Source organism: Terrapene carolina, unplaced genomic scaffold, assembly GCF_002925995.2.
Source record: "Terrapene carolina triunguis isolate 2854851 unplaced genomic scaffold, T_m_triunguis-2.0 Scaffold419, whole genome shotgun sequence".
Classification (NCBI taxonomy): domain Eukaryota; kingdom Metazoa; phylum Chordata; order Testudines; family Emydidae; genus Terrapene; species Terrapene triunguis.
In genome coordinates this window covers 809,488-831,978 of record NW_020664770.1, presented here as the reverse complement: position 1 = coordinate 831,978, position 22,491 = coordinate 809,488, and the positions used below count along the sequence as shown (strand labels likewise).

Below are 22,491 nucleotides of genomic sequence, written 5' to 3'. Positions count from 1 at the left end.
TGCTCATGTAATTACAGACTGCGTTGTAATGGAGACACACAGAATGGCATCTCTCTGCCTTGGTGCCTCATTGATGAGGTGTTTTAAAGTAACCTACAACAGCAGTGATAAATATCAGACTAATCAAACCACAAAGGCCTGCATCCCTAAGCCAAAACAGCAGAAATATCAGTCCCAATATTGAGTGCAAGCTATAGCAGCCACCGACCTCACCTAAAAAGCCAGATGGCCAGTGAGAGAGGTGACTCAGACGCATTACAGCAAACCAGCTTATTCCCATTTCACGGGCACTGAACAAACTACGGCAGGACGGTCTGAATCCTTTTGACAGCAGAGAGTTTAGTGACAACTTTTCCCAGGGCCTCTTTGACCTCTCTGTTCCTCAGGCTGTATATGAGGGGGTTGACCATGGGAGTCACGACTGTGTAGAAGAGGGAAAACACTTTGTTTAGGTCTTTCAGTGTATCAGTTTTTGGGAGCATGTAAACAATCATTATGGTCCCATAGAAAATTGACACCACGATGAGGTGAGAGGAGCAGGTGGAAAAGGCCTTTTGCCACCCGGTGGTGGAAGGCATTCGCAGGATGGTGGTGATGATACAGACGTATGTTGCCAGCGTTAATAGAAATGGCGGGAGAGTGCATATAGCAGCCAGCATGGTAGTGACAAGCTCCATCATACGTGTGTTACTGCAGGAGAGTTTTATTACTGGGATGAAGTCACAGAAGAAATGGTCAATTTCATTGGGGCCGCAGAAAGTCAATTGTTGCATTAAGAATATTGTTATGTCAGCAGCCAGAGAACTACTTATCCAAGTGCCAACTGCTAGCTGGAGGCAGGACCTGCCATTCATAAGGACAGCATAGTGCAGTGGTTTGCATATCGCTAAATACCGATCATAGGACATCACTGCCAGGAGATAGCACTCTGCAACTGCCAGGAAACCAAAGAAATAATATTGTGTGAGGCAGCCGCTAACGGAAATGGTTCTGTCCCCAGTCAGGAGACTGGCCAGCATCCTGGGCAGGATGGTGGAGGTGTAGCAGGTCTCCAAGCAGGACAAGTTCCCCAGGAAGAAGTACATGGGGGTGTGAAGTTGCTGATCAGCCACAACTAGCACAATGATGAGGACATTCCCAGCCATGGTCACAATGTAGATGATGAGAAACAGGAGGAAGAGAAGAATTTGTAGCTCAGGGAGATTCCCAAATCCTAGCAGGATGAATTCTGTGAGAACTGTTTGATTTCCCTGCTCTGGGTTTGCCATGAGGTGCAACTAGGGGAAGAAAACAAAATTCACAATAGATTAAAATATATCATCTTCAAATTCAAGTAGTAGTATCTATTTAGTTCCATAAATATTCCATAAGGTCCCTCATCCTGTTGGGTCAGTGAAGAACCAAGACTCTGGAGGCAAATTTCCTACTTAGATCTTTGACATTCCATGATCACCCCTCCTCCTGTCTGTTAAAAGGCCAATATAGGCAGAAAAATCACACTGCTGTATAGATTTATGCCAAAACTGGCAACACCATTTTGTATTAGTCTTTTGTAACTTTGTCAAGTTGTCACCATAGATCACCACGGTGGACTGTGATTCTTTCATTGAAAACATATTATTGGCTCAGTTGAAGGCTCTAGTGGACTCAGCCACTAGAGGGGGACAATGATCAACACTGTGTCAAAGCAGGTTACATTCGTCTCCATGACACAAGGTCCAACACTTTCCTATTGTTTTTATTCTTTTTCCATTTTTTGACATTCATCTTAGACCTCTCCGAGACACACACACACACACACACACACACACACACACATCACTGAGCTGTTGCATCACAAACTTATGCTGAATTTACACTTCACTCTCCTGACCATTTCTTTTTCCAGCATCACAGCCACCTGGGTGTCTCGGTTTACTTTCCCTCAGAAACACTTGCAAATTGAATCTCATTTTGTTTCTGTCTGCAATTGAATCATTCCTCTGCCCTGCTGTGAGTTTGCTTCTGCTCCCTATTAGTGTTGTCTGCCAACGTGATTAACTTTACTTCCTGGGTGAAGGTGAACAGGAGATTATTAACTAGCACAGGACCTACAACCCAATGTTCTAGCTCCCCTAACTGAATGGATCCCGCTCTCTGATTATTTTGTTTTATCCAACACCACAGCTCCCCCAACTCAAGGCATTGCTCTCTATTATAGAACCCCTTTGGTGTTGGAAATTGAGTCACTTAGCAAACCATATAATATTGCCACTAACTAAGGCAATCAGATATTTTCAAACAGTACGCTAGTGACACAAAGTGTCCAATACCTCATAACACCCAAACATATCACATCAGTGCAACCCCTTCAGCCACTGTTTAATTCTATCAACAATAATGGAACATGTGTGATAAGATTTATTTTTACAACTGCTCAGTCCTCTGTGTTGTTCATTTTCCCCTTGCCTTCTAGACTTAGCAATTTTTCTCTTAATATTCAAATAAAATAGGTATTATGAAAACAATGAATAGCATACAGAATTAATGTAATTATTGTCACCATTTCAGGGTAACGGCACCTGTTTCCCCCCTCCATGATCCACTTTGGGTGTCCTAGTCAGGTGTCCTGTCTCCAGCCATCACCTGTCTCTGGGCAGGGCCCCTTGTCCCAGTCAGGGGGCAGGGGGTTTTAAGACTGCACAGCTCCCTGCCTTGCACTGGGAGATCGCCAGCAAGCCCAGTGCCTAAAGCCCAGTGCCTGTGCATTGCTTTCTCTCCAAGGGCTATGAACAGGCATTGCCAACAGTTATGATGGAAAACCCCTTTCATCGCTGTAGTAAGTATCTACATGACTGTGGCATAGCTGCAGCTGTGCCTCTGCACTGCGTGTAATGCAGACATGCCACTAGTCTCTGGAAAAGCCAGCCTGAACCAGTACATTCAGGGGGTAGAACTTCTCCGGAGCTGCTTAATCTCAGTGACTCACCTTCATCACTCCCCCCAGGTTTTGGTTCCTGAAGGATTCGTTTTTAATCACTAGATGTCGGTAAATGTCGCTATCAGCTGAGACACTGAAACCAACAGAAAAAAAATCGGTCACAGTCGACGTTAGCGCAGCCTTCCCCTGCGCTGTGTGCCCGCGGGGATGGGAGTCACCGGTCCTGCAGCCAGGCAGGGAGCCCTCTGCACCCAGCTGTCTCGGGAGTGAGCAGAGCTGCACAGGGCTCCCTGCACAGCCATGGGGCTTGTGACACCCATCCCTGAAGGCGCAAGGTGCAGGGCAGGCTGCGGTCTTGGCGGGCCAGAGCTGAGACCCCCAGCCTGGGCTGTGAGGTGGAGGATGAGTCCCTGGCTATGGGGGAGAGCACCCCGCTGCTGGATGGCTTCTGCCCATGGATGGAGCCATTCAACAACAGGGTGGCCTCTGCCACTGCCCAGGGCTCATGGTTCTCCACCTCCTCATGGCCCTGGCCACGGAACTCTGCTCCACTGGGCCAGAGCAGCCGCCTTCCCTGCCCCTTGCATCCTGGTGTCTTGGACCCCTCGGCAGTGCAGGGAGCCACCAGTTTCTCCGCTGTCACTGCTGGAAGACCCCCGCACGGCTGCCGTCAGCACTGCCCTAACCCTGATCCCAACCCTGTCCCCTGCTGAATTTCCTGCAGCTGTAAAAATTAAAATAGTTTAAAAATGAAGAAAAAAAATTAAAATAATATTAGTAGTCAAAATTGCAAAAAAATTGAATTCTGCCAAGCCTACTCATAGACAATGTCTACACCCGGAGCACTGAGCTCAGCAGCAAATATCAGCTCTGCTCTACCCATATCACCTCGCTAACCCTCTCCATGCCCCAGCGAGGTCTGTGCCAGAAAGAAAAGTAAAATCTTGTGTGTACCAGAGGGAAGCAGAGTGAAGGATGTTCCAGTGTTTCATGATCTCGCCTTGGACTTTGGAGATGTTGGTTCAATTCCCTCCTTTGTCACAAAAATCCTTGTGTGACTTTCAGGCCAGAATTCCAAAGGCCGGTAGGTACCTAAAAATGCACACTGGGGCCTGAGTAGGTTCAGTACGTAACACTCATCGATTATAAATCCCACTGGGGTGTCTGCTGTCTTTAGGTGCCAAAATACCTCTATAAATCTGTCCCTCTGGGTGTTAGGTCCCTGTCTGTATAGCAGGGGCAATAGCATCTCATGGGGCAGTGGGAGGATAGCTACATTCAGTTCAGTGAGGTGCCCAGATACCACGATGATGGCGGCCATAAAAGGAGCTAGGATAGCAGTGACCTGAGTGGCCTTTCCTTCTTCCAAATTCTGTTGGGTTGGGAGTTTAAGAGAGATCATTGCCAAATTCCCCTTAGGTTCCAATGGAATTAGTTACCTAGCAAACTTACATGGCTTTAAAAACCTTGAGCTTTAAGAAGCAGGGAGGAAAAGATTGATTTACCTCTATCAGCAGCTGGAGTCTGTCACCTTCTTACTCAGGATTTCAGACACTGTGATCCAGGTTATTCAGTCTATCTTCTCTCCCCACTGCATTCATGTACTTCCATGTTCTCAGTAAATAGAACATCATAGCCGAGATGGGCTACCGTGGCTCTGTTATATCTGGTAATGTGCCCTGTGCCTCATACCCTCCGCCAAATGGGGAACATCTTTTCTGATTCATTATCTATTCTTCTGTGGGAAGGTGCAGTCTCCTGAGGCACGTCTGCTGTGGGGAACGTAACAGGCAAGGGAAAGTTAGTATTAGGTTTATTTGCAGACAACGTTGGTAGAGTCAAACTTCTAATCTCAAAGGGAAAATCCTGGAGAGAGAAGAAACTTCTAATCCTAAAATCAATCTCTCTCTTTAGTGGGTGAATGTTATGTTGACGGTCAAGCAATAACACCAATTCTAGAAGTAAGGTTTACAGCTGAGATTTTCAGAGCTGCCTAAATGATTTAGACACTGAGTTCCCATCCAGTTCCCTTAGGTAGCTTTGAAAAATCTCAGCATAGTTAGCTGATCTTGCACTTTCTCTAAACAAACCCCGTGTTGCCCTCAATAGCAAAACACAGAAGTACTCAGACCCCATCCAATATCAGATAATTAGTTCAGGGAACATTTTAAAACATGTCTATGTGATTTAGGAGCCTAAATCCCATTTTCAAAAGTGTCTTAGTTACTAAGGCTTAGCACTCTAAGGTACCCTTAGAGTCTACACTACCGGCCGGATTGGTGGGTAGTGATCGATCCCCGGACACACTCCCTGTCAACTCCGGAACTACACTGTTGCAAGAGGTGGAAGCGGAGTCGACGGGAGAGCAGCGGCCATTGATCCTGTGCCGCGAGGATGCAAAGTAAGTCAATCTAAGTCGATCTAAGATACGTCGACTTCAGCTATGCTATTCTCGTAGCTGAACTTGCATATCTTAGATCGATCTCCCCCCGCAGTGTAGACCAGGCCTAAGAGTCACTGAAAGTCAACAAGACTTTAGCAAACTTAAGCAGTGACATAGAAGCCTAAGTGTTTTGGAAAACGTTACCCAATTTTTGCTCAGATAAAATGCAGGTACAACAAGGTGCTTTACATATTTAGGTTGGGATTTTCAAAGGGGGGGCGTAAAATGTACACAACTGCCACTGAATTGCTATAAGAGTTTGGCACTTAACTTCCTTGGGCTTCTTGGAAAAGCCCAGACCATGAAAACATGAAGGTCAGAGACCTACTTTTTTCCCCAAAACCCTGAAAAGTTTGAGTCACATGTATCTTCAGTGCCACAGCAATTACACAAATTAGATAATCTTGTACAAGAAATATAAATCTCTAGTTGGACTGTTGGAGTGTTTGAAAACCAAGAGAACAGTACTGACTGCATCCTGTAGAGGACCATGTTATACATTCATACTAGCCAATTCATGGTCCTCAATGGGTACAGTGACTATCATCATTTCATTTGTGTGTATTACAATATATTCTACAACTTGAGTCTAAAAAGTTTTTCAGCATGAAGTTTGATATACTGTCACTTCTTGCCCTGGAGGAAATGCTTCTTGTAGCCTTTATGGAAGAGCACAATAATTTGCTCCCTGATCCCTTAATAAGGTCTCCGTCGAATTTATCACTAGTATGAATAATTGTGTCTCCCAAGCTTTGTTCTTCATAATTCCCAGTGCTGAATATTTGTGACTCACATAATTGCGTTTTTAAATAAGAGGTTTCTTTTTTCTTTTCTTTTTTAATTAATCAGACAAAAATATAGCAGATATGGATGAAATCTTATTGCTTAACTCTTTGAAGGATATTGGCTGAATACAGGACTAGAATATATAATATAGGGATAGACCTGAAGCTTCACAAAGCTTGGCTTACATTTTTAATTCAAGTTTTAATTCCAAGTTTATCAATTCTTAATCACTTAAAAATATTGTTTAACTAAAATCATGGTTTTAGTATTTAGTACTGTCCATTTGTCATTCCCCAGAATCAGCTGCCATCTAGAGATCATAACAATGGACACCCAAAACATTGGTGAGAAAATTTTAGCTGTCCCCTAGTGCCCATCATACAGTATAGCTGCCCCATCCCTGCCCCTCACCCTCTGCTGCCCCTTGTGGCCATTATACAGTATAGCAAAAGTGCCTAAGGAGCCTAAAACCCTTTTTCTAAAGTGACATAGGAGCCTACATCTTACTGACGGTTTACGAGATTTGTTTCTAAGTGCATCAGTTCCTTTTGACTATGAGATTTAGGGGCTAGATCCACCAGAGGACTTAAGCACTTCAAGTGACAAACACCAAAGTCCAACATTACAATGGCACTGAGGACCTCCAAAGCCCTGCTCAGCTGCCACCTAACCTCCCACTGAGCCTCAATGGCCGGCACGGAAATCTCCTCGGCATCTGAATTTCCACCATTAAGGTTCCCTGCCTGCCTAAGTCCGTGGCAGTTAGCAAGTGCCCTGACACCTCTGTCTAGGTGCAGAGGCTCCTCTCTCATACGTAAGTTTCAGGGGGATCCCCACCCTTTTCCATCTGTGGGCCTGATGCAATAGACATGCTTGGAGCACACCTAACCCTGCACAACATGGCGAGGGGGAAATGGCAGCCTCCCTTTCAGCCTTTACCTCCATGGCTAGGGCTCTCAGCCAGGGTGTGGGAGATGCAGGTTGAACTCTCCCTTCTACCTGCTAAAGAGAAAGTATTAGAACCTGGGTTTCATGCTTTGGAGGTGGGTGCCCTAGCCATTGGGCTATGGGATGTTCAGATAATGGGGCAGGGGGTGCTCACAGTCTCACCTGCTGAAGCTGTTCCACTGTGTATAAATAACTCCACATGCATTGGGCCAAAGGGAGAGGAGGAATGACTCTACAGCCCAGTGGTCAGCCCTGTTCAAACCCTGCTCCACGACAGGCATAGGGGAAAAAGAACCCTGCTTTCCCACGGCCAAGGTGATTTCCCCTGCTGGGAGGGGTGTCACAGCTGAGAACCCCATACACCGATGCTCTCCTCCTGCAGGCTGAGATTTAGGCACTTTGTTACCTCATAGGAGCAGGGCTTAGGTCATGTCCCGCTCCTCAGCATTCCCTGTGGGCTCCCTGCTCAGCAAGTTGGCTTTTGTGGATACCTTTCTTAGGTCCAGATTCTCAAAGGGACTTTGCTCCTACCTTTCACTGAAATCAATGGGAGTTAGGAACCCCAATTCTCCCCATACAGCCTAAGCACCTAACTTGAGCTGTGGGATCACTGCATGGCAAGGTGCCTAGAGGCTGGGTATTGCCATGCTTAAGTCCCTTTGTGGATCGAGGGGCAGATTTTTAGAAGTGTTTAGTGTGACCCTAGGACATCTTGATGACAACTGGCAGAGGACACAGATCCCATGTGTTCACCAAAAGGGATCATGCACTGTCTCTAGTGTTGCACTGCTCATCAGAATCATTGTGAGATGTATGCACAGAAAATGTGAGGAATTATGTATATATTCTGGAAATTATGTTCTCTAGGCCTTGTAGTTTCACTCACAGGTAGCATGCCTTCAGACAAACTTCTCCAGACATTAGGTGGGAGCCACTTATCACCCTGGTGCACCACTGTGCATTGTCTACATATCTCAGGTATATCACTTGTTTCATGGTGCATGTACCTGAGATACTTTGATACTTTCATCCTATGACCAGCCAATCTAAACTCCTCCATAGATTTTCATGACAACTTCAACCACCACCACCCATCCATGAAACTCTCTAGAATACTCCCACACCAGCATCATCTTCCTGGACAGCACAATCAGCATCAACAATGGAACCCTACAGACAACATAAAAGAAACCAATGGATCACCACACCTACTGTCAGATCCAACAACCATCCCAGACACAACGAAAAGTCTGCTATCTACAGCCAGGCACTTAGATACCACAGAATATGCACCAAGGAGAAAGTCTGGAATATACACCTTAACACGCTTCAGAGTGCCTTCAACAAATAAGGACACTCCAAAGAAGTAGATCACATCATGGAACAGGCCATCCAAATACCCTGAGAGAACTGGCTTTAACATGGGTGTGGGGGGGCGAGAAAGGGGAGGGGACCCCTCCTGCCACATACCCTGTATGGGTTCCAGTGTGATGTGGTAGGTGACAACCAGGGTATCATTAAACAATTACAACCCATACTCAACTGGTACCCTGTAGCAGGGTGGTTACCCCGCTCCTGCCCTGAAGGGCTTAAAAACAGCCCTGGGAGGGGGCTGTGGCTGGAGAAAGCAGCTTTTAGGCTGGGCTGATTGTGGGAAGTGGCTGCACCTGGGGCCACTCCCCAAACAGACTCAGTTGGCCCTATAATGGCAGAGAAGCCAGGGACAGACAGAGAGTCTCCCTCTGCCTGTAGAGGGAGAAGGGCCTGGCTGTAGGGAGCTAGAGACAGGGTACCTGAGTGGAGCAGGGCTGGGGAAAGGCAGAGGAGCTGGGGAGCTCCAGCCTGGAAAGCCCCAAGCTGCGGCCCAGCATTGGGCTAATAGGTACTGGGGGTTGCAGAGGGCACCCCAGGGGTAGGCAAAGGCAGCAGGTCCAAACCCAACCTTGTCAGTGATGAGTAGGCTGATACTGCAGTCCGCCCCAGGGCGTGGGGGCTAGACAATGACTGGTAGTAGCCATATACTGAGGCGAGGTGGGAGTAGTGAGTGGGGGTTCCCCAGGGAGGGGAGACCCTGAGAGAAAGGGGTTACTGCCAGGGGGCAGCACCCCAGCTAACAGGGAACCGGGGTCCTGGGAGGGACATGGGGCCAGAGGGCAGGCAGATCACAGAGAGGCGTGCAGAGGACGTTCCGGAACTGGAATGAGCTAATTCCCCGAAGTCACCAGCAGGAGGTGCCACAGGGGTGAATCCACTCGTCTACATACCCCATCCTGTAAGAAATCATTCCTGAACCCCCTCTTCAGGTCTTCAAACAACCCCCCCACAACCTCATCATAAGACGCAAACTCCCCACAGACCAGGACACACTAACTCAAAGCAACACCAGACCCTGCCAGAACAGATGCAACATCTGTAGTCGTATCTCCACTTCTGTGATGAGAATACCCCACTGCCACCACACACCTTTCAAGATCCATGGGTCCTACAAATGCCTATCACATATGGTGTACCTCATCCAGTGGACTAAATGCCCCCCCAAAATAACTCTGTGGGTGAAGCCAGACAGTCGGTCAATCACTACACTATCAAATGAACTCTCAGGAAAGAAAAGTGATAAAACACCATATCCCCCGTGGGTGAACTCTTTTCACAAAGCAGTCACTCCATATCTGACCTATCAGGCCTTGTCCTCAAAGGCAACCTGCATAAACCTCAAAAGATGAGTCTGGGGGGTTAAATTCATTACTTTACTATACACTAAAAATTATGGACTGAACAGAGACATTGGATTTGTGGTCTATTACAACAATCTATAAGCCACTTAACTCCCTCCCCAACCTCAGCTTTTCTCCTCCCCCCTTTATTACTGGAGAAGTATTAATGGGTCACTTCACCTTGCCTGATCCCTTGAAAGTTGTTCACTACTTATGCTGAACAATCTGTTCCACCTTGTATTTAGCTGTTACACTTTGGTTATGTCACACTGCAATTAAACACCTGCAGCTGGCTTGTGTCAGCTGACTCTGCCTATAAAATTGCAATGTAGACATTTGGGCTCAGATTGGAGCCTGAGCTCTAGGCCACTCTCCCCTCATGGGGTTTAATTGCAGTGTAGACATACCCTCTGAGCACATTTCCCAGACTGAAAGAAGAGCTCTGGGTAAGCTTGAAAGCTTCGTCTCTCTCACCAACAGAAGTTATCCAATTAAAGATATCACCTCACCCACCTTGCTGCTCTATATCCTGGGACCCACATGGCTACAAACATGGCATATGTGAAAAATGTTGGCATTTGAAAGCTGTTTCCATCAATCATAAAGAAATTTGCATTTTTTCAAACTTTTGGTGATTGCACCCAGTGGTTTAAAAACAATAAACTAAATAATGTCATTTCCCCCCCGCACTCCATACACACACACACACACAAATTCCTTGTCCATTTTGCCACTCAGTGACTTTCTAAAACTTCCTCAAAGTTTGAAAAATTGCAAAAGTGGCAAAGTAACAGACTTGATTTTTTTCCTTCTCCCTCTCTAACTTCTTCAAAGTTAAGTATCGGAGGGGTACCCATGTTAGTCTGGATCTGTAAAAGCAGCAAAGAGTCCCGTGGCACCTTATAGACTAACAGACGTATTGGAGCATGAGCTTTCGTGGGTGAATACCCACTTCGTCGGATGCATGTAGTGGAAATTTCCAGAGGCAGGTATAAATATGCAAGCAAGAATCAGGCTAGAGATACACAACTATTTCAAATTTGATGACATTATATACCTCCAGATCAGTGGCACCGCTATGGGCACCCGCATGGCCCCACAATATGCCAACATTTTTATGGCTGACCTGGAACAACGCTTCCTCAGCTCTCGTCCACTCACGCCCCTTCTCTACCTACGTTACATTGATGACATCTTCATCATCTGGACCCATGGGAAGGAGACTCTGGAAAAATTCCACCACAATTTCAACAGCTTCCACCCCACCATCAACCTCAGCCTGGACCAATCTAGACGGGAGGTCCACTTCCTAGACACCACGGTGCAAATAAGTGACGGTCACGTTAACACCACCCTATACCGAAAACCCACCGACAGCTATGCTTACCTTCATGCTCCAGTTTCCATCCCGGACACACCACACGATCCATTGTCTACAGCCAAGAACTGAGGTACAACTGCATCTGCTCCAACCCCTCAGACAGAGACCAACACCTACAAAATCTTCACCAAGCATTCTCAAAACTACGATACCCGCACGAGGAAATAAGGAAACAGATCAACAGAGCCAGACATGTACCCAGAAGCCTCCTACTGCAAGACAAGCCCAAGAAAGAAACCAACAGAACTCCACTGGCGATCACATACAGTCCCCAGCTAAAACCGCTACAACAAATCATCAGGGATCTACAACCCATCCTGGACAACGACCCCTCGCTTTCACAGACCTTGGGTGGCAGGCCAGTCCTCGCCCACAGACAACCCGCCAACCTGAAGCATATTCTCACCAGTAACTACACACTGCACCATAGTAACTCTAACTCAGAAACCAATCCATGCAAACCTCGATGCCAACTCTGCCCACATATCTACACCAGTGACACCATCACAGGACCTAACCAGATCAGCCACATCATCACCGGTTCATTCATTTGCTCGTCCACCAATGTAATATACGCCATCATATGCCAGCAATGCCCCTCTGCTATGTACATCGGCAGAACTGGACAGTCCCTACATAAAAGGATAAATGGACACAAATCAGATATTAGGAATGGCAATATACAAAAACCTGTAGGACAACACTTCAATCTCCCTGGACACACAATAGCAGATTTAAAGGTAGCCATCCTGCAGCAAAAAAACTTCAGGACCAGACTTCAAAGAGAAACTGCTGAGCTTCAGTTCATCTGCAAATTTGACACCATCAGCTCAGGATTAAACAAAGACTGTGAATGGCTAGCCAACTCCTCCCTTGGTGTTCACACCTCAACTGCTAGAAGAGGGCCTCATCATCCTTGATTGAGCTAACCTCGTTATCTCTAGCCTGATTCTTGCTTGCATATTTATACTTGCCTCTGGAAATTTCCACTACATGCATCCGACGAAGTGGGTATTCACCCACGAAAGCTCATGCTCCAATACGTCTGTTAGTCTATAAGGTGCCACAGGACTCTTTGCTGCTGCTTCAAAGTTGCAGAAGTTCAGAGTGGGGAAAGGAAAAAGGTCAAAAAGGAACTGTTAAAGAAAAGCAAAACCCTTAGACATGATAGTTGGCACATTTTCAGAGTCATGTGAGTTTATACCCCTTCTAAATGAATGACTTAGCTACTGTGGATATTAATGGAGATTTTATTGTTCAGTTTTCAGAATGTCACTAAGCAGATTGAATCAATATCCATTAGCAGAGAAATCCAGAAGTTAGTGATGATCACATAGCAACATAAGAACTGATACAAATGGTACAGCACAAATGAAATTAAACAAATGTCTGCATAAAAAGGCTTCAGAGGTGAGGTTTTGGACTGGCAAAGCCACATTCATGGAGCATTGGGTTCTGCTGGGGAAGAGGGGAAACTTTTGAAGGGAATCCAGTCTTCACACCTCCATTTGCCAGACTCCTCCTGGGGAGCTGGCATACCCATTACAAGCCACTAGTAATGGCTTCTTGGAGCAGATTCTGGGGAGCAAGGCTAAATCTGTTTTTAATCAGATGCATCAGGATCTATACACAAATCGGAGTCTGACTTAGCAGCACATTGCTGTCAGTTTTGCTCACTCACTTTCCATGTCATTGATAGATCTGGGCAAATCACGGGGTTTTTGGTTCACTGGCAATTTCAAAAAAGAATATATATCAATATTGCTTCTGGTCAAACCAAAAATGACACAGTGAATTGAAAAGTCAAAGAAAAAAAAATGTTGAGCTTACAAAAGTCAAAACGTTCTGATGTTGCCGAAATGGAAAACTTTGACTGGAAACATTTCCGTGATGTTGAAACAAACCCCTAATTTTGTCCCAAAGTTTTTTTTTTTTTTTTTTTTTTGAGTTTCAGGAATTTTGACAAGAGCAAAGCAAAAGATTCACAAACCAGCTGGAGGAGAAGGCTGAAGTCACTTGCTTATAAGATTTAATCCAGTGGCTAAGGCACTCAACAGAGGTGTGGAGACCCAGGTTCCACTCCCGCTGCGGCCACATAAGAAGAGATTTGAATAGAGATCTCTAACGTTGCAGGCAAATACCCTCGACACTGAGCCAAGGGGTGTTCTCAATCTCTCCTCTCGGAGCTGTTCCACTAAATAATTAAGTAATCATTGGGGCATGCACTTGTCTCACCCACACCCTAGGTGACAGCCCTAGCCACTGGGCTACAGAGTCACTTTCACAGGCTGTCCCCAGCCCAAATGACCATCCATTGTCAGAGTCTTTCACAATGAATAGTAATGTGGCCAGAAAAGGAGAGTAAAGGTTGGCCTATACTACAAAGTTAAACTCACCTAACTATATTGCTCGGGGCTGTGAAAAATTTCGTGCCCTGTGTGATGTACCTAATCCAGCCTAAACCTTGCCATAGACACTGCTAGGTGGTCAGAAGACTTCTGCAGTTGACTGGGCTACCACCTCTTGGAGAGGTGGATTTGCTACAGTGACAGCAGAACCCCTTTCATAGCTGTAGTAAGGGTCCACACGACAGCAGTGAAGCTACAGTGGAGCATTTCTAGTGTAGACGTAGCCTTAGAAGGATTCCGCAGCCTGGTAATTCAGCATCAACCTCCATTGTATGAACACCACTGCCCCAGTTCGTGTTCTCAAGCCAGTTTCTGGGCTGGTAGCTGGAAAGCGATTGGGGCATTTGAATATAAATGCTTTTAAATGAATAGTTAAAGTTTAACAAATGCTGTAGTCTTGTTATATTGTAGAGTTTGTTTTATCTCCCCTGATACAGACCATGGCAGACACAGAACATCAATCACAGAATTCATCCTCCTGGGATTCAGGAATCTCCCTGAGGTGCAGATCCTTCTCTTCCTGCTATTTCTAGCAATCTGCATAGTGACTATGTCTGGGAACAGCTTAATCGTTGCGCTAGTTGTGGCTGATCAGCACCTTCACACACCCCCATATACTCCTTCCTGGGGAAATTGTCCTGCTTGGAGACCTGCTACATCTCCACCCTCCTGCCCAGGATGCTGGCCAGTTTCCTGACTGAGGACAGAACCATTTCTGTCAGAGGCTGTATGACAATTTAATTTTGTTAGTTTCTGTGGGCTTACAGAATGTTCTCTTTGCTGCAGTGTCTTATGATCGGTTTTTAGCAATATGCAAACCACTGCATTATGCAGCCCTTATGAATGGCAGTTTATGCCTCCTGCTAGCAACTGGGTCTTGGATAAGTGGGCTTCTGGCTGGTACCACACCAATGTCCTTCATGTCACAATTATCTTTCTGTGGCTCCAATAAAATCAACATTTCTTCTGTGAATGTACAAAAATAATAAATCTCTGCTGCAGTGACACCTACCATCTAGAGCTTGCAACCACCCTCCTAGCTGCTTTATTCCCTCTGTCCCCATTTGCATTAACCCTGGCATCCTATGTTTGTATCATCTCCACCATCCTGAGAATCCCTTCCACCATCGGGCAGCAAAAGGCATTTTCTACCTGCTCCTCTCACCAAATCGTGAGACCATAATCACTGTGTGTCTGCTACCACCCCCCCCCCCCCCCCACACACACACACTGAGAGACCTGAACAAAGTGTTCTCTGTCTGCTACACAATTCTGACTCCTATGGCCAATCCCTTCATATACAACCCAAGAAACAAAGAGGTGAAGGAAGCCCTGAGAAAAATTGTCAGTAAGTGTCTAGATCAGTGGTTCTCAACCTTTTTGGGCTCAGGACCCATTTGTAAATATTTATGGCCTGTTGCGACCCAGTAAACAGGCTGCGGGGGGCTGGGGGATGGGGTGGTTTTGGTTGGGTCCTGCCACCCCAGAGGAGTTGGAGTGAGTACTGGGCAGGACCCACAGTGGTGGCTCCTGCAGCTCCTGTGCTGTGGGGCTGGCTGGGCTTGGCTCTCCACTCAGGGCATTGCAACCTCCGGTGTTGCAGCGCTGCTCAGGATGGCCCCGCCCCCCTGACTGGACCAAATTTGTGATAGTGGAGGTGTGACCTGGCTCATGGGGTTGCAGTGCCACCCAGTCATATTTGGTCTACCCGGGCTTCTGTCATCATGATGCCTGGGCCAAACCTGAGTGACGCTGGGACCCCAGAGCAGAGTGTGCTTATGCCTAGCACCAGCTAAGCAATTGCTTAGGGCCCTGAGCAGCTCAAAGGAGCCCCCTATTATTTATTAGTATGTGTTGTGTGTGCGGGACACCCCAAAATATTCCTGCTTAGGGCCCCAAAGTTTGTAGTGCCTGGAGCAGGGAGGTGAGCCCAGCCAGCCCTTTGGGACAGGAGCTACTATGCAACCCTTTGAAACATTCTGGCGACCCAATTTTGGGTCCCCACCCACAGGTTGAGAAACTTAGAGACTGATTTATTGTGTACTAGATGGCAGCACAGTGTAAGGGATACATATGGGGAGTCTATTGTGGAAAATAGATATAGAACGAGACATAAGAAGCCATCAGTGAGAGCTGGGAGGATTCTGTAGAGGGTAAAAAAGAGGAAAGGATGAACTATACCTCAGCTTGGAAGAATTAGATTTTTATTGGTAAATGTGTATTTCACCGAACACAAACTGAGGGAAAAAATATTTCCATTGATAATTATTGAAATGTACAGATCGGCAAAGAACGAAAAATGCTGCTTGAGAACTTAGAGTTTGATTTAAGGATATTTACTTGGTATATTTTGACACGTGATGTTAAAAAATTGTGTTTTAACAGTTTAAAGCTTTACCTTTTTGAATCTCAACAGCTACTGTAATTAAATAACTACTGACTAACACACCCACGGTCTGATCCCCCATAATTTTCTGCAACTGAAAATGTATTTAAGTATTTTTTATTTTTATGGATTAAATCAATATTATCCATTGACACCAATAAAAACGGACTTCTGTCAAGCCTAGTGATAGGTGACCTTTTCTCTTACATGACTCTCAGCTCTCATCTTGTCCCAGTAACACAGACATGCCCTACTCCTTCGCTACACTGCTTTGCCATCTAAGGTCCATTAGACTTTATAGCAGTATAAATAGTGTAAAAGGTGCAATGTTGCTACCTAGTGACTGTTACACAATGCAGCCACTTAGAGAAGGGATGTAAATCCGGAGCCCTCTCAGGGGGTCATTATTCAACATATCAACATTTTCATTGCTTTCCCAACACCATCAGCCTGTGCCATGCCATTGAGACCTGGGGCCTGAGCTATATAGCACCTGGGACAAGGAGCACCCAGCATCCTTACCCCTCGGAGTATTCCTCCACCCCATGGTCCTCATCTCTCACGTGATTCCCAAGTTCACAATCCGAGAGTTCCCACAAATATCCCACCGCACAGCCCTACACTCAGCCTGTATCCAATGCAATCTATGAGAGTGGGGAGCAAATGTTCTATGCATCCCTTCTCCCACAGAGTCCAGGTAGACAATTACCCAGATAGAGTCACTCATGGCCCACAGGTAGAGCATGGAGACATTTTTTTCAGTGAATGGTAAATTTGCACACAAAAAAAGCATTTTTCAGGGCAGTGAAACTATTCAGGAATTCAGGTTGAATTTGGTGAAGAGTTTCGGGGAAAAAAATTGGCGATGTCTTGAAACGTTTTAAATTCACATTGAAAAAATTTCATTCAACTTGAATAAAAAATTTTCAGTCTCTCATTTCAGTGAGAGACTCATTTTGGTAGAAACAAAAAAAGTACTAATTTAATCAGTTTTGCTGTGACACTTCCTGTAATACCCAGTGCTCTGAAGCACCTTGCCACTGCCTGCCCTCAGTGTGAGGAAGACTTGTTTGTACCTACCGGGGGTCAGCTCCCCAACTCCACCAGCCATGGGTGACACAAGCACTCCTCTCTAGGCCTATGCAGGCCCCGTTGTTACTTTACAGTTAGCGTTAGGCACATACCAATGCTCAAGGCCTCAGAGCATCCCCCTGGAGTGACCAGCCCCTGGTTCACTGGACACTTGCCATATTCACAGATCTGCTGCTTCCAAAGAACCAGTACACCTGAGCTTACCCGTTCCATCTCAGATCTCTGCTCTGCTTAACACACAGCACTTACATATGTTTATAGTGAAAACAAGTAGAAGTTTATTTAGCAAAGCTTAGAGATTCCAGTAGTAGCAAGTATTGGAAACAAATGCTTACCTATAATAAAATAAAATTATAACATGCATTCTAGAGCCCAAACTTAGTTAACAAGATACTCGTGTCTTGTAGAGTATTGCTCCCCCAAAATCCTTGCTGCGCTTTATAGACAGGCTAGTGGTGACCCTGCTTTCAGAAGACAAACAAACTGTTAGCTTGTCACCTAGGTGAAGGACCCTCAACACCCCCTGCTGTTTTATTTCTCTCAGATTTTGCAATCTCTTAACTTGCACCAGGCTCATTCTGTAAATAGGCCTCCATTGTGAGGTCCACAATACACAAATGGCCAGACAGGGAGAAAAGCATCTTGTTATCTCAGAGGTATAAAACTGTAGGGTTAGAAGGGACCGCAAGGGTCATCTAGTCTAACCCCCTGTCAAGATGCAAGATTTGTTTTGTCTAAACCATCCAAGACAGTTGGCTAGCCAGCCTCCTTTTGAAAACCTCCAGTAAAGGAACCTCCACAACCTCCCTAGGCATCTGTTCCGTTGTCCTACCATTCTTACAGTTAGGAAGTATTTCCAGAGGTATGTCACTTCCTGGTGACCTGGCTTAACCCCAAGACAGTATTTTCAGTATAGATACATAATCCTTGTGAAATGCGTGGCTGGATAATACTTAAGGAGTTATGGCGACCAGTGTGCTAGCAGCTATCAGTACAGACCTCACATGCCACCCTCTGGTGAGCTCTTGTGCAGATACCCAGCCCACGGGATCCCTGTGAAACTATGCCCACCCTGTGCCCTTGGCCTGTTGGCAGAGGTTCCGGTCTCATACGGGCCCCCAAGCTGAAAACGTAATGATTCCCTCAGCTCTCATCAGGGGAGGTTAAAGACCAGGAGTAAAATGTTCAGAAATGCCCAAGAGCCAGATTTTAAAATGTATTTAGACACCAATGGGACTTTCAGCAGCATCTTGGGGCCTAAACCCATTTTTGGCATGTTCTGCGTCTGGATGTTTTTGAAAATCCCACTAGGCACCTCAATACCTTTAAACACATCTGGCCTCAAGCGAACTCAGAGACACAGGAACATAAATCCCATTGAGAGGCTATGGGCCTAAGAGCATCTGTCACTTCGGAATTTGGGTTTTCAGAGCTAGTCCCACAAAGGGACTCAGGTGTGTAGAGCCAGCATTTAGGCACCAATGAGAGCCTCAAAACCCCTGCTCAGCTGACACCTAATGTCGTAGGTGTCTAAATCTCTGCCACTAAAGGACTGTAGGAGCCAGTAAACATATGCACAGCCACCTCAGTCTAGGCACTCATCTCACACCTCACCCCCACAGGAGCCTCAAGCTAGGCACAGCCCTGCCTGTCTCACCCACAGGGCTCGATCCGGTAGGCATGCTCACAGCACGCCTATCCCCAACCAAAGTGGCTGGAGGGCATGAGGCCTCCATTATAACCCTGATCCCAGTGGCTAGGGCATTCAGCCAGGACGTGGGGGAGACAGATCCAATTCTCTCCCCTCCAACCCACGCGGTGCAGGCATTTAAATTGGGTTTCCCTCTTCTCGGGTGAGTTCCCCGAGCCCTGGCATGAAGGGCAATTGGGTGTGGGGCTCCCTCAAAGTCTCCTGAGGATATAGTTCCACTGTGTAAAATGAATTAAACATGTGTTGGGCCAGAGAGGACGACTCTGCAGTCCAGTTGCTAGAACACTCGCCTGAGGGGGGGAACCCACAGTAAAATCCCTGCTGCATATTAGACGGAGGGGCGGGGGGAAGAGACTGAACGTGGGTCTCCAACAGCCTGGTGAGTGCCCCCCTCCCTCCTTAGGGTTCACAGCTGAAAATCCCAAGCAGAGATAGCGTCTAACTCCGTGGGAGAGATGTGGCTTAGGTAACACTCTTCTAACTGGCTTGTCCTTTTGGCTGGGTGAGGCAGCTCCTTGCTCCGCATGCTGACCTCTGGGGATCCCTTTCTTAGCCGCCTAATTCTCCCCATGCACCGTATAGGGAGCCTGGCTGCCGAAATCATTGCTGAGGCTCCCATTGGCTGGCATGGCACTAAAACTTAGTCTTTGCAATGTCGAAGTCCCTTTGTGGATCAAGCCCTAAGTTATTTTAGTGTATAGAATTCACCAAGATATCATCTACCCGCATTCAGCAAGTAAAATACAGTTCCATTTTATTCCAACAGCCCTGGTATGGATTCCTCTCACACTTTCAAATCTTTGCACATCCTCAAAATGTTATAAGTGCATATCACCAACAATGGAGCAAGAAATAAGGGCCACACAGCATCTGAGTAATACACCATTTTGCCTGAAGAGATTGAAGTTTCTGAATTCTCATAAAATCTAGACACTTACTGACAATTTTTTTCAGGGCTTCCTTGACCTCTTGGTTTCTCAGGCTGTATATGAAGGGATTGGCCATAGGAGTCAGAATTGTGTAGCAGACAGAGAACACTTTATTCAGGTCTCTCAGTGTGTTGGTTTTTGGTAGCAGATACACAATGATTAGGGTCCCATAGAAAACTGTCACCACAATGAGGTGAGAGGAGCAGGTAGAAAATGCCTTTTGCTTCCCAGTGGTGGAAGGGATTCTTAGGATGTTGGAGATGATACAAACGTAGGATGCCAGGGCTAATGCAAATGGGGGCAGAGTGAATAAAGCCGCCAGGATGGTAACAACAAGTTCCATCTGGTAGGTGTCATTGCAGTAGAGATTTATTATTTGCGTAGATTCACAGAAAAAGTTATCAATTTCATTGGGACCACAGAAAGTAAATTGTAACATAAGAAATACTATTATGGGAATAGTCAAAAATCCACATATCCAAGAACCAGTTGCTAGCTGGAGGCATAAGTTGCCATTCATAAGGGCTGCATAATGCAGTGGTTTGCATATTGCTAAATACCGATCATAAGACATTGCAGCTAAGAGATAACATTCTGTCGCTCCAAAGAAACCAAACAAATAATATTGTGTGAGGCAGCCACTGACAGAAATGGTTCTGTCCCCAGTCAGGAGACTGGCCAGCATCCTGGGCAGGATGGTGGAGGTGTAGCAGGTCTCCAAGCATGACAAGTTCCCCAGGAAGAAATACATGGGGGTGTGAAGGTGCTGATCAGCCACAACCAGCACAACGATGAGGATGTTCCCGCCCACGGTCACAAAGTAGATCACTAGAAACAGCAGGAAGAGAAAAACCCGCAGTTTAGGGATATTCCCAAATCCCAGGAGGATGAATTCTGTGATGGATGTTTGATTTCCCTGCTCCGTGTCTGCCATGGGATGCATCTGGGGGAAGCGATAAACTTTACAGTACAATGAGAATGACATTTGTTAAACTTTAATCTATTGATTCAAACGTATTAATATTCAAATGCTCCCTCTCCTTGAGGTCACAGCCCAAATGCTGGGTTTGAGAACCCAGGCTAGGGTGGTGAGATTCATACAATGTAGGCTGATGATGAAGTAGGAGGCTGTAGAGTTATTCTCATCCAGCTTTCCTAGCCCGATGAGTATTCATTGTCATCATGACTGACTATGAATTGCCATTATGAATGGCAACGGACAGTCATTGGGCCAGGGATGGAGTGTGAACGTGACTGTATAGCCTCCCAAGGATGTGGGAGAGCCAAGTTGAAGTCAGACTCCAAGGCCAGAAGGGACAAACAGCTGAATATTGGTTTGTTTTGGACTCATCCCCAGCAGAAACCAGTGCTCCTTGAGGGTGGTTTTTCCTGTCCAAAACTGGAACGCCAAAGCCTTTTTAGGCAGGCATTTATTTGATTTCATTTGTGCTGTGCCATGCAGATCAGTTTTTAGGTGGTTATGTGATCATCATGGTGATGCTTTGGGGATCAGGCAGACCAGTCGGGGGTTCTGTCCCTGCCTGCCCTTGAAACCTTGGGTGCCTTAATGCTTTGCCAGCTCTGGTAGAGCCCTGACCCCAGTAGCCAGCCCATAAGAATACAGGTCTCACCCTGGCTTCCATCAGCCTAGTTACTCCTTGCAGGGTGAGCCCCCTCAAATGACCCCCCCACCACCACCATTCTTGACATCTATGCTTTCCTCAGTTCACACAACAGAGACCTGCTGGGGTAAATATAAACATGAGGTTTATTTAATAGAAAAATTGTGGATTCATAGATGAAATAGCAAGGGAAGCAAACCTATACAAGCCATGCAGAAAATAAACCAGATGCAACATTAACCTTTAAACTTTCAAATTAGATAAAAATCCCTTTTCTAATAAAATACTTTCCCAGCATATTCCCTAACTGTAGGAGGATTCAGCATTTCACAGACAGCACCCACCAATTGACTGTCCCTCAGTTACTGGAGAGATTTCACTTTAAACCCATTCCCTTTTAACAGGATTTGCAGGTTGGTTCCACCCCCCCCCCCCCCCGCCCTTGTCTCAGACTAAGGCGATTCATGGTTATTCAGAGCAGGGGAAATTCCCTCTACTTGATCACCAGGATGTCTCAGCGTTTTCCCCTAACTATAACGGTCCATCGTTTGTCTTTTCCTGGGTTGTACAATGCTAGGTGCATTGAGTTAGTCTCATCTGGTGGTGTGTGTGTGGTGGTGGGGGCAGCCCCTCTCTACCAGACTGGCCACCACAAGGTGGAGCTGAAATTGTAATAACCTGTGCTCATAACGTATATCTATATCCATACTCATAACCACAGTCTGTATACATATCTTAAGTTTAGAACATTACAAGATTTCATCAACAACCTTACTCAACATATTTTTATGTACAAAACCACAATATGCAATCAGAAAGCTTAAAACAAGCAGTTAAACCAACTATTCTCCCCTTGAGATGTCTGGATCCAGATTGCCACACTCAGGGATTAACTTTTGAATTCTCTGCCAATAGATATTGTTGATTCAAACTGCTTAGTGAGATTCTGAAACTGCATGATAAAAATATCCATTAAAATCTCCACTAGCAAAGTTATACATTTACAAGGAATAGACACTCACAGGATTGAAGGCTAACGGCATTTTGGGCTATATAAGTAGGGGCATTGCCAGCAGATCGAGGAACGTGATCGTTCCCCTTTATTCAACATTGGTGAGGCCTCATCTGGAGTACTGTGTCCAGTTTTGGGC

The 22,491-nt window shown here is 46.0% G+C and overlaps 2 protein-coding genes across 2 annotated transcripts; both read right to left on the bottom strand.

The window, feature by feature from the left end:
- Nucleotides 1–299: 299 nt before the first annotated feature.
- On the bottom strand, nucleotides 300–1,271 carry LOC113407816 (olfactory receptor 11A1-like). Its single transcript, XM_026658236.1, has one exon. The coding sequence runs from the start codon at nucleotides 1,266–1,268 to the stop codon at nucleotides 300–302; it is 969 nt and encodes a 322-aa protein (XP_026514021.1). The 5' UTR covers nucleotides 1,269–1,271.
- A 354-nt stretch (nucleotides 1,272–1,625) lies between these two features.
- Nucleotides 1,626–20,652, bottom strand: LOC112117670 (olfactory receptor 10A7-like). The gene is made up of 2 exons (XM_029913002.1): nucleotides 19,728–20,652; nucleotides 1,626–1,654 (listed from the first exon to the last, which is right to left on the bottom strand). The coding sequence occupies exons 1-2, from the start codon at nucleotides 20,650–20,652 to the stop codon at nucleotides 1,626–1,628; spliced, it is 954 nt and encodes a 317-aa protein (XP_029768862.1).
- Between the last annotated feature and the right edge of the window lie 1,839 nt (nucleotides 20,653–22,491).